This window comes from Mesoplodon densirostris, chromosome 5, assembly GCF_025265405.1.
Source record: "Mesoplodon densirostris isolate mMesDen1 chromosome 5, mMesDen1 primary haplotype, whole genome shotgun sequence".
NCBI classification, from domain to species: domain Eukaryota; kingdom Metazoa; phylum Chordata; class Mammalia; order Artiodactyla; family Ziphiidae; genus Mesoplodon; species Mesoplodon densirostris.
Genome location: NC_082665.1, coordinates 105,734,955 through 105,748,180, shown reverse-complemented (window position 1 = coordinate 105,748,180; position 13,226 = coordinate 105,734,955). Strand labels below are relative to the sequence as shown.

General features: G+C 43.0%; 1 protein-coding gene across 1 annotated transcript in view; it reads left to right on the top strand.

Moving 5' to 3' along the window:
* Nucleotides 1-13,226, top strand: part of MCF2L2 (MCF.2 cell line derived transforming sequence-like 2) — a 242,370-nt gene that overhangs the window by 62,820 nt on the left and 166,324 nt on the right. Inside the window, 2 exon segments of the mRNA XM_060099191.1 lie at nt 5,238-5,328; nt 8,749-8,868. Coding sequence (XP_059955174.1) covers nt 5,238-5,328; nt 8,749-8,868 — 211 coding nt within the window.

Sequence of the window (13,226 nt, the reverse complement as noted above, 5' to 3'; positions counted from 1 at the left end):
TATACACATTTAGGATTGTTATATCTTCCTAATAAACTGTTTATTTTTATATATATCTTTATTGGATTATAATTGCTTTACAATGTTGTGTTGATTTCTGCTGTATAACAAAATGAATCAGCTATATGTATACCTGCATTCCCTCCCTCATGGGCCTCCCTCCCACCCTCCCCATCCCACCCCACCCCACCCCACCCCACCCCACCCCACCCCACCCCACTAGGTCATCACAAAGCACCAAGCTGATCTCCCTGTGCTATACCGCAGCTTCCCACTAGCTATCTATTGACTTGTTTATTTATTTATTTATTTTGCGGTACGCGGGCCTCTCCCTGTTGTGGCCTCTCCCGTTGCGGAGCACAGGCTCCGGACGCACAGGCTCAGCGGCCATGGCCCACGGGCCCAGCCGCTCCGCGGCATGTGGGATCCTCCCAGACCGAGGCACGAATCCGTGTCCCCTGCATCGGCAGGCAGAATCTCAACCACTGCGCCACCAGGGAAGCCCTGACTTTTTTATTTTTATGAATCATTTATCTCTGCCAGTACTCCCTCTCTTTGACCCTACTTTTTCTAATATTAATATAGCCACACTGGCTTTCTTATGATTAGTGACTGCATGGCATATCTTTTACCATCCTCTTTCTTTTAATGTATCTGTCTTTACGTTTAAAGTGTAATCACTATCTCTTGTAATCAGTGTTTTCACCCTGACACTATTTGCCTTTTTAATGGAGTCATATAGACCATTTCCAGTTAATGTGATTATTGAGATTGGTTGTATTTAAATTTACCATCTTGCTATTTGTACCATCTGTGACTTGTTCCTTTATTCCTCCTTTCCTGCCATATTAGTCTGCTCTGGCTGCCATAACAAAATACCATAGACGGCTGGCTTAACCAACAGAAATTTCTTTTGTCATGGTTCTGTAGGCTAGAAGTCAAAGATCAAGGTTTCAGCTGATTCCGTCTCTGGTAAGGCTCTCTTTCTGACTGCTGACAGCTGTATTCTTACTGTGTTCTCACATGGCAGAGAGAGCTCTGGTGTCTCTTCCTCTTCTTGTAAGGGCACCAGCCCTGTTGAATTAGGACTCCACACTTATGACCTTATTTAACCTTTATCACTTCCTTGCAGGCCCTATCTCTAGTTACAGTCACATTGATAGAGCTTCAACATATGAATGTGAGGGGGACACAATGCAGTCTATAGCACCTGCCCACCTTTGAATCATTCAAATATTTTCAGTATTCCATTTTAACTCTTCTATTAGAAGAGCAATGGTTTCTCTAGTGTTACAGTACATATCATTTTACATAAATATTGTATTTAATAATACTTTGTTATTATTTTTGCTTTGAATAGTCAATAGTCTTTTAGTGAAATAAAAGCATAGTTGATAATATTTATCCACATATTTAATGTATACAGTGCCTTGTATTCCTTCTTGGAGATTGAGGTTACCATGTGGGATTATTTCCTTTTAGGAACATTCATTTGCCTATTACCTGAGTAGGCGACTGCCACTTCTTATGAAAGCCTCCTCCAATATTTGCTCACTGTAGAAGGTCTTAACTCTCTCTGGAATTTGTTTATTTAAATTTCTTTGTCTTCAAGTTCTCTTATGTTTTTAAGGACAAATATGAGTTTTTAATTTAACCAGGTATTTTTGTTTGTTTGTTTTTTGGATAGGAATGAAAGACTTCCTAAACCTTCTTTTCAGGCTGTTTCTTTCTTACACCTTCATGCTTCCAACTTCATTCAGCCTGGAGAACATCCTTTAATATTTTTTGAAGTATATGTTTACTGGCAATAAATTCTCTCAGCTCTAGTTGTCTGGAGATGTCCTTATTTCACCTTCATTTTTTTTTTTTTTTTTTTGCGGTATGCGGGCCTCGCACTGCTGTGGCCTCTCCCATTGTGGAGCACAGGCTCCGGACACACAGGCTCAGCGGCCATGGCTCACGGGCCCAGCTGCTCCGCAGCATGTGGGATCTTCCCGGACTGGGGCACGAACCCATGTTCCCTGCATTGGCAGGCAGACTCTCAACCACTGCACCACCAGGGAAGCCCACCTTCATTTTTTAAAAATAGATTTTCAGTGAGTATAGAATTCTAAATGAATAGTTTTTTAGGTCAGTACTCTGAACAGGGACTTCCCTGGTCGCGCAGTGGTTAAGAATCCGCCTGCCAGTGCAGGGGACACAGGTTCAAGCCCTGGTTTGGGAAGATCCCACGTGCCATGGAGCAACTAAGCCTGTGTGCCACGACTACTGAGCCTCTGCTCTAGAGCCCGTGAACCACAACTACTGAGCCTGCGTGCTGCAGCTACTGAAACCTGCATGCCTAGAGCCTATGCTCCACAGCAAGAGAAGCTACCGTGATGAGAAGCCTGCGCACCGCAGTGAAGAGTAACCCCTGCTCTCTGCAACTAGAGAAAGCCCGCGTGTAGCAATGAAGACCCAACACAGCCATAAATGAATGAATGAATGAATGAATGAATGAATGAATAAAACAAAAAAAGTACTCTGAACATATATCATTGGATTGTGGCTTCCATAGTTTAAAAATCAGTGATTAATTTTAATGTTACTCTGAAGGTAATGTATCTTTTTTCACTGGTTGCTTTTAAGAATTTTCTCCTTATCTTTAATTTTCAGCTACTTGGCTCCAATATGTCTAGGTGAGCTTTTCTTTACATTTATCCTGCTTGGTATTGGAAGAGCTGCTTGAATCTGTGAGATGATGTCTTTGATCAGATATGGAAATTTCTTCATTATTTTTTCAAGTATTGTTTCTATAACATACACTCTCTCCTCTTCTTCTGGGACTTCTGTTCATGTCCCACATCTCCTTTACATTCTTTTCTTTCCATTTTCCCCCTGTGTTTCAGTTTGAATATTTTTTCTTTTTTTTTTCTTTTTTTTTTTTTGCGGTATGCGGGCCTCTCACTGTTGTGGCCTCTCCCGTTGCGGAGCACAGGCTCCGGACGCGCAGGCTCAGCGGCCATGGCTCACGGGCCTAGCTGCTCGGCGGCATGTGGGATCTTCCCAGACCAGGGCACGAACCTGTGTCCCCTGCATCGGCAGGTGGACTCTCAACCACTGCGCCACCGGGGAAGCCCCAGTTTGAATATTTTTAATTAATTTGTCTTATTTCACTTATCCTGTCTTCTGCTGTGTTCAATCTGCTATTAAGCAAATTGAATGAGTTCTTAATTTCAAACATTGATGTTTTGTAATTCTAGAAGGTTCATTTGATTCTTTATTATGGATTATACTTCTCTGTTGAAATAATGCATCTTTAAAAAACTTTTAATTGAAGTATAGTTGATTTACAATGTTGTGTTAGTTTCTGGTGTACAGCAAAGCAATTCGGTTATACGTATATATACACTGGCAGTTGAAATACTGGTGACTCACCTTGATCTTTTTGAGGCCTGGTTTTAGTTTTTCTTTGGGCAAGTTTATTCCTGTTTTGTCCTTACTCCTGGAGTGTAGCCTTAATCCTGTGGAAACTCCTATGATGTTTCATTTATCCTAGAGTATGGCCTTTATAGAGTTTCACCTGAATGCCCAGAGTGTTCATCAAAGTCTGCCTATTCTGGCTGGGCCCAAATACCAATTGTCTCTCCCCAGAACTATGCAAGCTTCATAATTTCTCATCAGTTCTGACATGTGCAGTTGCTATTCTCTGCCAGACTCCTGGAGTCTCACCTAAAATCATAGGGCCCAGGAGTTGGCTAAGCATTAAAGGGGAATTTCCATGAAAACTTCTGGGGTTTCCTCTCTGAGGCTTCCCCTCTTGACAGCTATGCCCCTCAAATTCCAGCCACAGTTGTATCTTTAATCTCTGATCCCTGCCTCTTCCAACCAGTAGGACCACCCTTCCTTGCACTGTGGCCTGGACTGGAACATGTTTCCAGTGAGAGAACCTGGGTCAATGTGGAACTGTGATAATGGGTTGGCCCAATAATGCTTACTTCAGATCAGCTATTTATGTTACCTTGCAGAATTTGATTAGATCTTCTGCCTTATTTGCATACATATACTTTTTAGGGTAAAGCTCACCTTTTACCCGAATTAGAGAGTTACTGAAGGTTTATTATAGGCCAGCTACTTTTTGTGACCTTGATCTCTTTTAATCTTCATGACAAGCACATAAGAAATCATCATAATAGTAGTACTTATACAGTGTTGTCAAGTGTCAGGCATTATTCTGAGCATCTTATACATCTGTACGTACTCATTTAATCCTCACATCAACTCTACAGTACTCACATCAACTCGACAGGTACTATTGTTTTTCCTACTTTACAAATGAGGAGTCTGAGAAACTATAGAGGTTAAGTAACTTCCCTTCCCCACAAATACACAATATATAAGTTCATATTTATATAAAAATTCATGTTTCAAACCTAGGCAGTCTGGCTTCAGAATTAGTGCTCTTAACCACTTCATTACTGGTGGTATTGTTCTCATCTTACAGATTAGGGAGCAGCGTTAGAGAGGTTAGGTGATGACCCCAAGTCTCAGTGCTGGTAAGTGGCAGCAGTAAGGTATGGACCAGATTCCAAAGCCCTTGCTCTTTCTTCCCATAGTTTCTCCCAAAGAGAGAGAAGAAAAATGTTTTCCCTTTTAGGACTTTAGTTTTAAAAAAAATTTGTGAGAATTTTGTGGGGACTTCAGAGGGGACTAAACAGCTTTTTTTTTTTTTTTTTCATAAAGTTGATATCTTCTTGTGCCTATGGTTTTCTGGCCATTTGTGACCAGGCACTGGAAGGGAGTTGTTTTCCCCATAGACGTGTGTTATTTCTGAACACCTCTGGGACTGACTCCTAGGGAAAGATGTTGATAGCTCCTTGAATGTCAGTCTTGGGGGTGGAAAGATGGCGGAGCTCAACCTCGAGGTCCTCTGCCTACACTGCAACTTGTGGTGCCCGACTGATGTGAGTCCTTGTGCTCGTTGGGTGTTTCATACATTTGCCAGCGAGAAACAGAGCCCTTGAGAGGGTTTGAGACATGAAATATTTCTGTTTTGTGAAGGCTGCCAGGCTCAGATGAGGAGAGGAAGCTGGTTCTTTTATCAGGGAAGTCAGACCCGGTTATCCCCTCCTGCTGTGCAGGGTGTTTACACAGTGAGCCTGGAGTGACACGGAGACAGTGGAATTGTTCTGCTGAAGGAGCCCCACAGAACCCATGTGTTTCACTGTGTCTGATACTGACCACACCCTTTTTTGCAGTGTGGAGGCTGCCAGCATCGGATTCGTCATTGTTATCGACAGACGAAGGGACAAGTGGAGCTCCGTAAAAGCATCCTTGACACGAATAGCTGTAAATATTTATTTTTGTGCTCTTATTATAAAGGTCATTTAAATTGTCTATTCAACTATTTCACATCAAAGTCATGGGGAAGTGGAAGTCATTTTATGCCAAATTTTGGGAAGGTCTTTGTAGCAGAGGCTATTGTGTCATGTCCATATCCCCTCTGCCACCTGCAGGTCACTTACAGATGATTCCTCAGCATGTCAAAGGCTTCCTGAGTCTCTTTACCTTATTGACCTCTCTGGTCACTGGAGAGGAGTGGGTAGGGAGTGCTGGGAAGTTAACGCTCCAGCAGTGACCTGTAGCTACTGAGTTACGGGCGTTGATGGATAAATACCCCAGCTTCTGCACCCCTCAGTGGGACAGTTCTGAGGTACGTTCTGTACAGAATTTTGGAGGTTCCCGGCCCTTTCTGCCTGCAGCAGTCCCCCCTCACTGATACACTGGCTCTCTAGCCATCACTGTTTCACCAGCGCCCCCATACTCCCTAACTCTTTTTCCTGGGATCACCTCCTCAGTAAACTCTTTAGACCCAAATTCTCATCTTAGGGTTTGCTTTGGGGATCACCTAATTTAAGACAGTCTTCATTTTAGTTTTCAAATTATTTTTTCACAAATTAGAAAGACACTGGCAAAGCCAAACAAAGTGATAACGATAGGTGCTTGCTTTTGGCATTAAATTGCAGAACCTTGGATAGGCTTCCTTTTCCATCTTATTAGTCTGATTTTTACCCCTATTTGCTGCCTTCCGGCAAGTACATGCATCCTTTCTCTCAGACCAGGGAACTCAGCCACATGAGCAGGCAAAGACACCTCAGGGCCAGCCACACCAACATTTCCACCAAATCATGCCTCCCTGGGGCAGTTGGGACTGGCTGAAGATGATGGGATATGGTAGGATGGTAATGTAGAGGCTGGGATGGAAGAGGGATGTTTGAAGCCTCAGTTATGCCTACTTACAGAAGCAGTCACGCATAGGGACATGGACACATACAGAGCCTCTCTCAGATCACTTTGGAGCCTCATCCAGATACACAAATAGTGTCTCAGCTCATTTGTCCCATCCAGACATAAAAAAATGCAAGGATCTTCTGTTTAGGAACTTGCATTTCAAAGATGAGGGAATGGAAGACTCCCTTTTCTTTGTGCATGGATTGTTTCGTCCCTTTGGTTTAGTGTTTTTTTTTTTAAATTTATTTAATTAATTAATTTATTTTTGGCTGTGCAGGCTTTCCCTAGTTGCAGTGAGCGGGGGCTCCTCTTCATTGTGGTGCGCAGGCTTCTCGTTGTGGCTTCTACTGTTGCGGAGCACGGGCTCTAGGCGCATGGGCTTCAGTAGTTGTGGCACACGGGCTCAGTAGTTGCGGTGCATGGGCTTAGTTGCTCTGTGGCATGTGGGATCTTCCTGGAACAGGGCTCAAACCCATGTCCCCTGCAATGGCAGGCAGATTCTTAACCACTGCACCACCAGGGAATTCCCTACCATATTTATTTGAGGGATAACTACAATGATGGTTGATGCCCTGAGGATTTAGAGAGTGCCCATGACCATTCCAGAGTTCTGGCCTCCAGAGAGTTCTGGTTTCCCAGGATTCATAGACAATACTTGAATCATCTAATACTTGAGACTAATTTGTCCAAGAATTACATTGATCACCTTTATGTGTGAAAGATCCTATAGTGCGGGGATCTGAAAACCTGACTACCAGTCAGAATCTCTTCAGGTGCTGGTTAAAAATACAGATATCTGAACTTTAACCCAGTACTAATGAATCAGAACATTTCAGGGTAAAGACCAGATTATTATGATTTTTGTTTTTTGGGGCAGTATGCAGGCCTCTCACTGTTGTGGCCTCTCCTGTTGTGGAGCACAGGCTCCGGACGCGCAGGCTCAGCGGCCATGGCTCACGGGCCCAGCTGCTCCGCGGCATGTGGGATCCTCCCGGACAGGGGCATGAACCCGTGTCCCCTGCATTGGCAGGCAGACTCTCAACCACTGCGCCACCAGGGAAGCCCTATGATTTTTAAAATAAGTTTATTTATTTATTTATTTTTGGCTGCATTGGGTCTTTGTTGCTACGCGCAGGTTTTTTCTTGTTGTGGCGAGCGGGGGCTACTCTTTGTTGCAGTGTGCGGGCTTCTCATTGTGGTGTCTTCTCTTGTTGCAGAGCACAGGCTCTAGGTGTGCAGGCTTCAGTAGTTGCGGCTCGTGGACTCTAGAGCGCAGGCTCAGTAGTTGTGGCTCATGGGCTTAGTTGCTCCGCAACATGTGGGATCTTCCCGGACCAGGGCTCAAACCCATGTCCCCTGCATTGGCAGGTGGATTCTTAACCACTGTGCCACCAGAGAAGTCCCAAGACCAGACTGTTTTTTAACAAGCACTTCAGCAGGTTGTTCTTGAGAACCACTGGAAGACTGGAAAGCCATGAGCGATGGGAGACTTGGATTCCCAATTTTGACACTAAGTTGTTACATGAATTTGTTATCTCATTTCTCAGAATCTTACCTCAAGATGAGAACGGCGCTTCCTGAAAGCAACTTAGCAATAAGATGCATTAAGAACCCTTAAAATACTAAATCTTTGACTCAGTAATTTTTCTAGGAAGCTATACTCTAAAATGTGGATAAAGATTTCATTTTAGTGTTTATTTATAATAGTAAAAATATGGAGGAGCCTAAATCACTAGTAATAAGGGATTGGTTAAATAAATTGTACACCCATAAAAATATTTCCAAATAATTTTTTTTTTTTTTTTTTTTTTTTTTTTTTTTTTTTTGCGGTATGCGGGCCTCTCACTGTTGTGGCCTCCCCCGTTGCGGAGCACAGGCTCCGGACGCGCAGGCTCAGCGGCCATGGCTCACGGGCCCAGCCGCTCCGCGGCATATGGGATCCTCCCAGACCGGGGCACGAACCCGTATCCCCTGCATCGGCAGGCGGACTCTCAACCACTTGCGCCACCAGGGAGGCCCCAAATAATTTTTAATAACAGGAATAAAAGCTCATGGTATAATATTAAATTAAAAGGCAGGTTGCAAAATATTTCTACAGGTTGAGTTTAACTACGCTAGATATTTAAGCAGAGAAAATAGGCTAGAAATAATTAAATTGAAATATTAAGAATGGTTATGAAATCATGGGTGGTTTTCTTATTCTAATGTATACTTTTATTAATTTCTCAATTTTTCTATAAAGAGTATAAATTGTTTTTTTAATCAGAAAATCTTTTTGTTTGTTTGGTTTGGTTTTGCTTTTAAGGAGGGGTTTAGATTATGTGACCAGTAAGAGCTCTTTCAGCTGTGAAATCCTGTGAAATATACTCTAATTCTTGGTATCCATGGTGTCCACTTTAACTTTGTCATCTGTAATCTTGGGCAAGAGGAGACCAATGGATGTGACATTTGCCCTGACACTTTTTATGATCCTTCCAGGTAGCATTTCCAGGAAACTTGCAGCTCATATTCATTCTTCGTCCATCTTGCTTTATCCAGAGGACATTCACTGACATTGGCATTAAGTACTATCGAGATGAATTTAAAATGAAAGTGCCGGTAAGCATGACCTTTTTTCTTGTCTGCATTTGTTTAGGGCATGTGGAGAAGATGGCATGTGAGCTTGTTTCCAAGGAAGGTAGGACTCCTCAGGCAGAGAGGGAGGGGAGGGCATTCTGGGCAGAGGGAACGGCACGTGTAAGGATATGGAAGCAGGAAGTACACTCTTTATGTGAGGTCCATGGGGAAGCCTCATTCTTGTTGGAAGTACATATAGGATCATATTTTGGAAGAAAAGGTAAGAAACATGGACTATGTCTTAAGTGTAAGGATAAAGGTTCTGGATGTAATTCAGTAGGCAATGGGGATCCAGTGAAGGTTTTTGAGTTGGGGAGTGACTTGGGTAAAGGAGTCCTGGAATTATATAAATCCAGTGGTGTTATATAAAAGGTGATGTCCAAGACTGTAGAAAGAGATTGATAAAGGAAGAGAAACTGTAATAGTATGAGTAAAGAAAAAACAGGATCTAAAATATGGGGGTGACAAATATAGGCAACCGTGAGTAAAAATTAAAACCAACGTTGTGATACATATAAAAGGAAAACAAATTAAAATGACGAGATTAAAAACTTTACCTCTGGAGGAGCTTCAAGATGGCGGAAGAGTAAGACATGGAGATAACCTTCCTCCCCACAAATACATCAGAAATACATCTACATGTGGAACAACTCCTACAGAACACCTACTGAATGCTGGCAGAAGATGTCAGACCTCCCAGAAGGCAAGAAACTCCCCACGTACCTGGGTAGGGCAAAAGAAAAAAGAAAAAACAGAGACAAAAGAATAGGGATGGGACCTGCACTAGTGGGAGGGAGCTGTGAAGGAGGAAAGGTTTCCACACACTAGGAAGCCCCTTTGCAAGCAGAGACTGCGGATGGCGGAGGGAGGAAGCTTCCGAGCCACAGAGGAGAGCGCAGCAACAGGGTGCAGAGGGCAAAGCGGAGAGATTCCTGCACAGAGGATCGGTGCCGACCAGCACTCACCAGCCCAAGCGGCTTGTCTGCTCACCTGCTGGGACGGGCGGGGGCTGGGAACTGAGGTTCGGGCTTCAGTCAGATCGCAGGGAGAGGACTGGCGGCGTGAACACAGCCTGAAGGGGGCCAGTGCACCACGGCTAGCCGGGAGGGAGTCTGGAAAAAGTCTGGAGCTGCCGAACAGCCAAGAGACTTTTTCTTCCCTCTTTGTTTCCTGGTGCGTGAGGAGAGGGGATTAAGAGCGCCGCTTAAAGGAGCTCCAGAGATAGGCGCGAGCTGCGGCTATCAGCGCGGACCACAGAGATGGGCATGAGACGTTAAGGCTGCTGCTGCGGCCACCAAGAAGGCTGTGTGCAAGCACAGGTTACTATCCACACCTCCCCTCCTGGGAGCCTGTGCAGCCCACCACTGCCAGGGTCCCGTGATCCAAGCACAACTTCCCTGGGAGAACACATGGCGCGCCTCAGGCTGTTGCAATGTCACACTGGCCTCTGCCACTTTAGGCTTGCCCTGAACTCCGTACCCTCCCTCCCCCCAGCCTGAGTGAACCAGAGTCCCCAAATCAGCTGCTCCTTTAACCCTGTCCTGTCTGAGTGGGAGCAGATGGTCTCAGGCAACCTACACGCAGAGGCGGGGCCAAATCCAAAGCTGAACCCCAGGAGCTGTGCGAACAAAGAAGAGAATGGGAAATCTCTACCAGCAGCCTCAGGAGCAGCGGATTAAATCTCCACATTCAACTTGATGTACCCTGCATCTGTGGAATACCTGAATAGACAACGAAGCATCCCAAAATTGAGGAGGTGGACTTTGGGAACAACAATATATATATATTTTTCCCTTTTTCTTTTTTTGTGAGTGTGTATGTGTATGCTTCTGTGTGTGATTTTGTCTGTATAGCTTTGCTTTAACCATTTGTCCTAGGGTTATGTCTGTCCGTTTTTCTTTTTAGTATAGTTTTTAGCGCTTGTTATCATTGGGGGATTTGTTTTTTGGTTTGGTTGCTCTCTTCTTTATTTTTTTTTATTACTTAAAAATTTTTTTAATAATTATTTTTTATTTTAATAACTTTATTTGATTTTATTTTCTCTTCTTCTTTCTTTTTTTTTTTCTCCCTTTTATTCTGAGCCGTGTGGATGACAAGCTCTTGGTGCTCCAGCCAGGTGTCAGGGCTGTGCCTCTGAGGTAGGAGAGCCAAGTGTAGGACATTGGTCCAGAAGAGACCTCTCAGCTCCACATAATATCAAATGACAAAAATCTCCCAGAGACCTCCATCTCAACGCCAAGATCCAGTTCCACTCAATGACCAGCAAGCTCCAGTGCTGGACACCCTATGCCAAACAACTAGCAAGACAGGAACACAACCCCACCCATTAGCAGAGAGGCTGCCTAAAATCATAATAAGGCCACAGACACCCCAAAACACACCAACAGATGTGGACCTGCCCACCAGAATGACAAGATACAGCCTCATCCACCAGAACACAGGCACTAGTCCCCTCCACCAGGAAGCCTACACAACCCACTGAACCAACTTTAGCCACTGGGGACAGACAGCAAAAACAACGGGAACTACGAACCTGCAGCCTGTGAAAAGGAGACCCCAAACACAGTAAGTTAAGTAAAATGAGAAGACAGAGAAACACCCAGCAGATGAAGGAGCAAGGTGAAAACCCACCAGATCTAACAAATGAAGAGAAAATAGGCAGTCTACCAGAAAAAGAATTCAGAATAATGATAGTAAAGATGATCCAAAATCTTGGAAATAGAATGGAGAAAATACAAGAAATGTTTAACAGGGACCTAGAAGAACTAAAGAGCAAACAAACAGGATGAACAACACAATAAATGAAATTTAAAATTCTCTAGAAGGGATCAATAGCAGAATAACTGAGGCAGAAGAACTGATAAGTGACCTGGAAGATAAAATAGTGGAAATTATTAAACTACTGCAGAGCAGAATAAAGAAAAAAAAATGAAGAGAAGTGAGGACAGTCTCAAAGACCTCTGGGACAACATTAAATGCACCAACATTCGAATTTTAGGGGTCCCAGAAGACAAAGAGAAAAAGAAAGGGACTGAGAAAATATTTGAAGAGATTACACTTGAAAACTTCCCTAATATGGGAAAGGAAATAGTTAATCAACTCCAGGAAGCACACAGAGTCCCATACAGGATAAATCCAAGGAGAAACACGCCAAGACACATATCAGTCAAACTATCAAAAACTAAATACAAAGAAAAAATATTAAAAGCAGCAAGGGAAAAACAACAAATTACATACAAGGGAATCCCCATAAGGTTAACAGCTGATCTTTCAGCACAAACTGTGCAAGCCAGAAGGGAGTGGCAGGACATATTTAAAGTGATGAAGGGGAAGAACCTACAACCAAGGTTACTCTACCCAGCAAGGATCTCATTCAGATTTGATGGAGAAATTAAAACTTTTACAGACAAGCAAAAGCTAAGAGAATTCAGCACCACCAAACCAGCTTTACAACAAATGCTAAAGGAACTTCTCTAGGCAGGAAACACAAGAGAAGGAAAAGACCTACAATAACAAACCCAAAAAAGTTAAGAAAATGGTAATAGGACATGCATATCGATAATAACCTTAAATGTAAATGGATTAAATGCTCCAACCAAAAGACATAGACTGGCTGAATGGATACAAAAACAAGACCCGTATATATGCTGTCTATAAGAGACCCACTTCAGACCTAGGGACACATACAGACTGAAAGTGAGAGGACGGAAAAAGATATTCTTTTTCCGGCAAATGGAAATCAAAGCTGGCATAGCAATTCTCATATCAGACAAAATAGACTTTAAAACAAAGATTATTACAAGAGACAAAGAAGGACACTACATAATGATCAAGGGATCGATCCAAGAAGAAGGTATAACAATTGTAAATATTTATGCACCCAACATAGGAGCACCTCAGTACATAAGGCAAGTACTAACAGCCATAAAAGGGGAAATTGACAGTAACACAGTCATAGTAGGGGCCTTTAACACCCCACTTTCACCAATGGACAGATCATCCAAAATGAAAATAAATAAGGAAACACAAGCTTTAAGTGCTACATTAAACAAGATGTACTTAATTGATATTTATAGGACATTCCATCCAAAAACAACAGAATACACTTTCTTCTCAAGTGCTCATGGAACATTCTCCAGGATACATCATATCTTGGGTCACAAATCAAGCCTTGGTAAATTTAAGAAAATTGAAAATCATATCAAGTATCTTTTCCGACCACAATGCTATGAGACTAGATATCAATTACAGGAAAGACTCTAAAAAATACAAAACCATGGAGGCTAAACAATACACTACTTAATAACCAAGAGATCACTGAAGAAATCAAAGAGGAAATG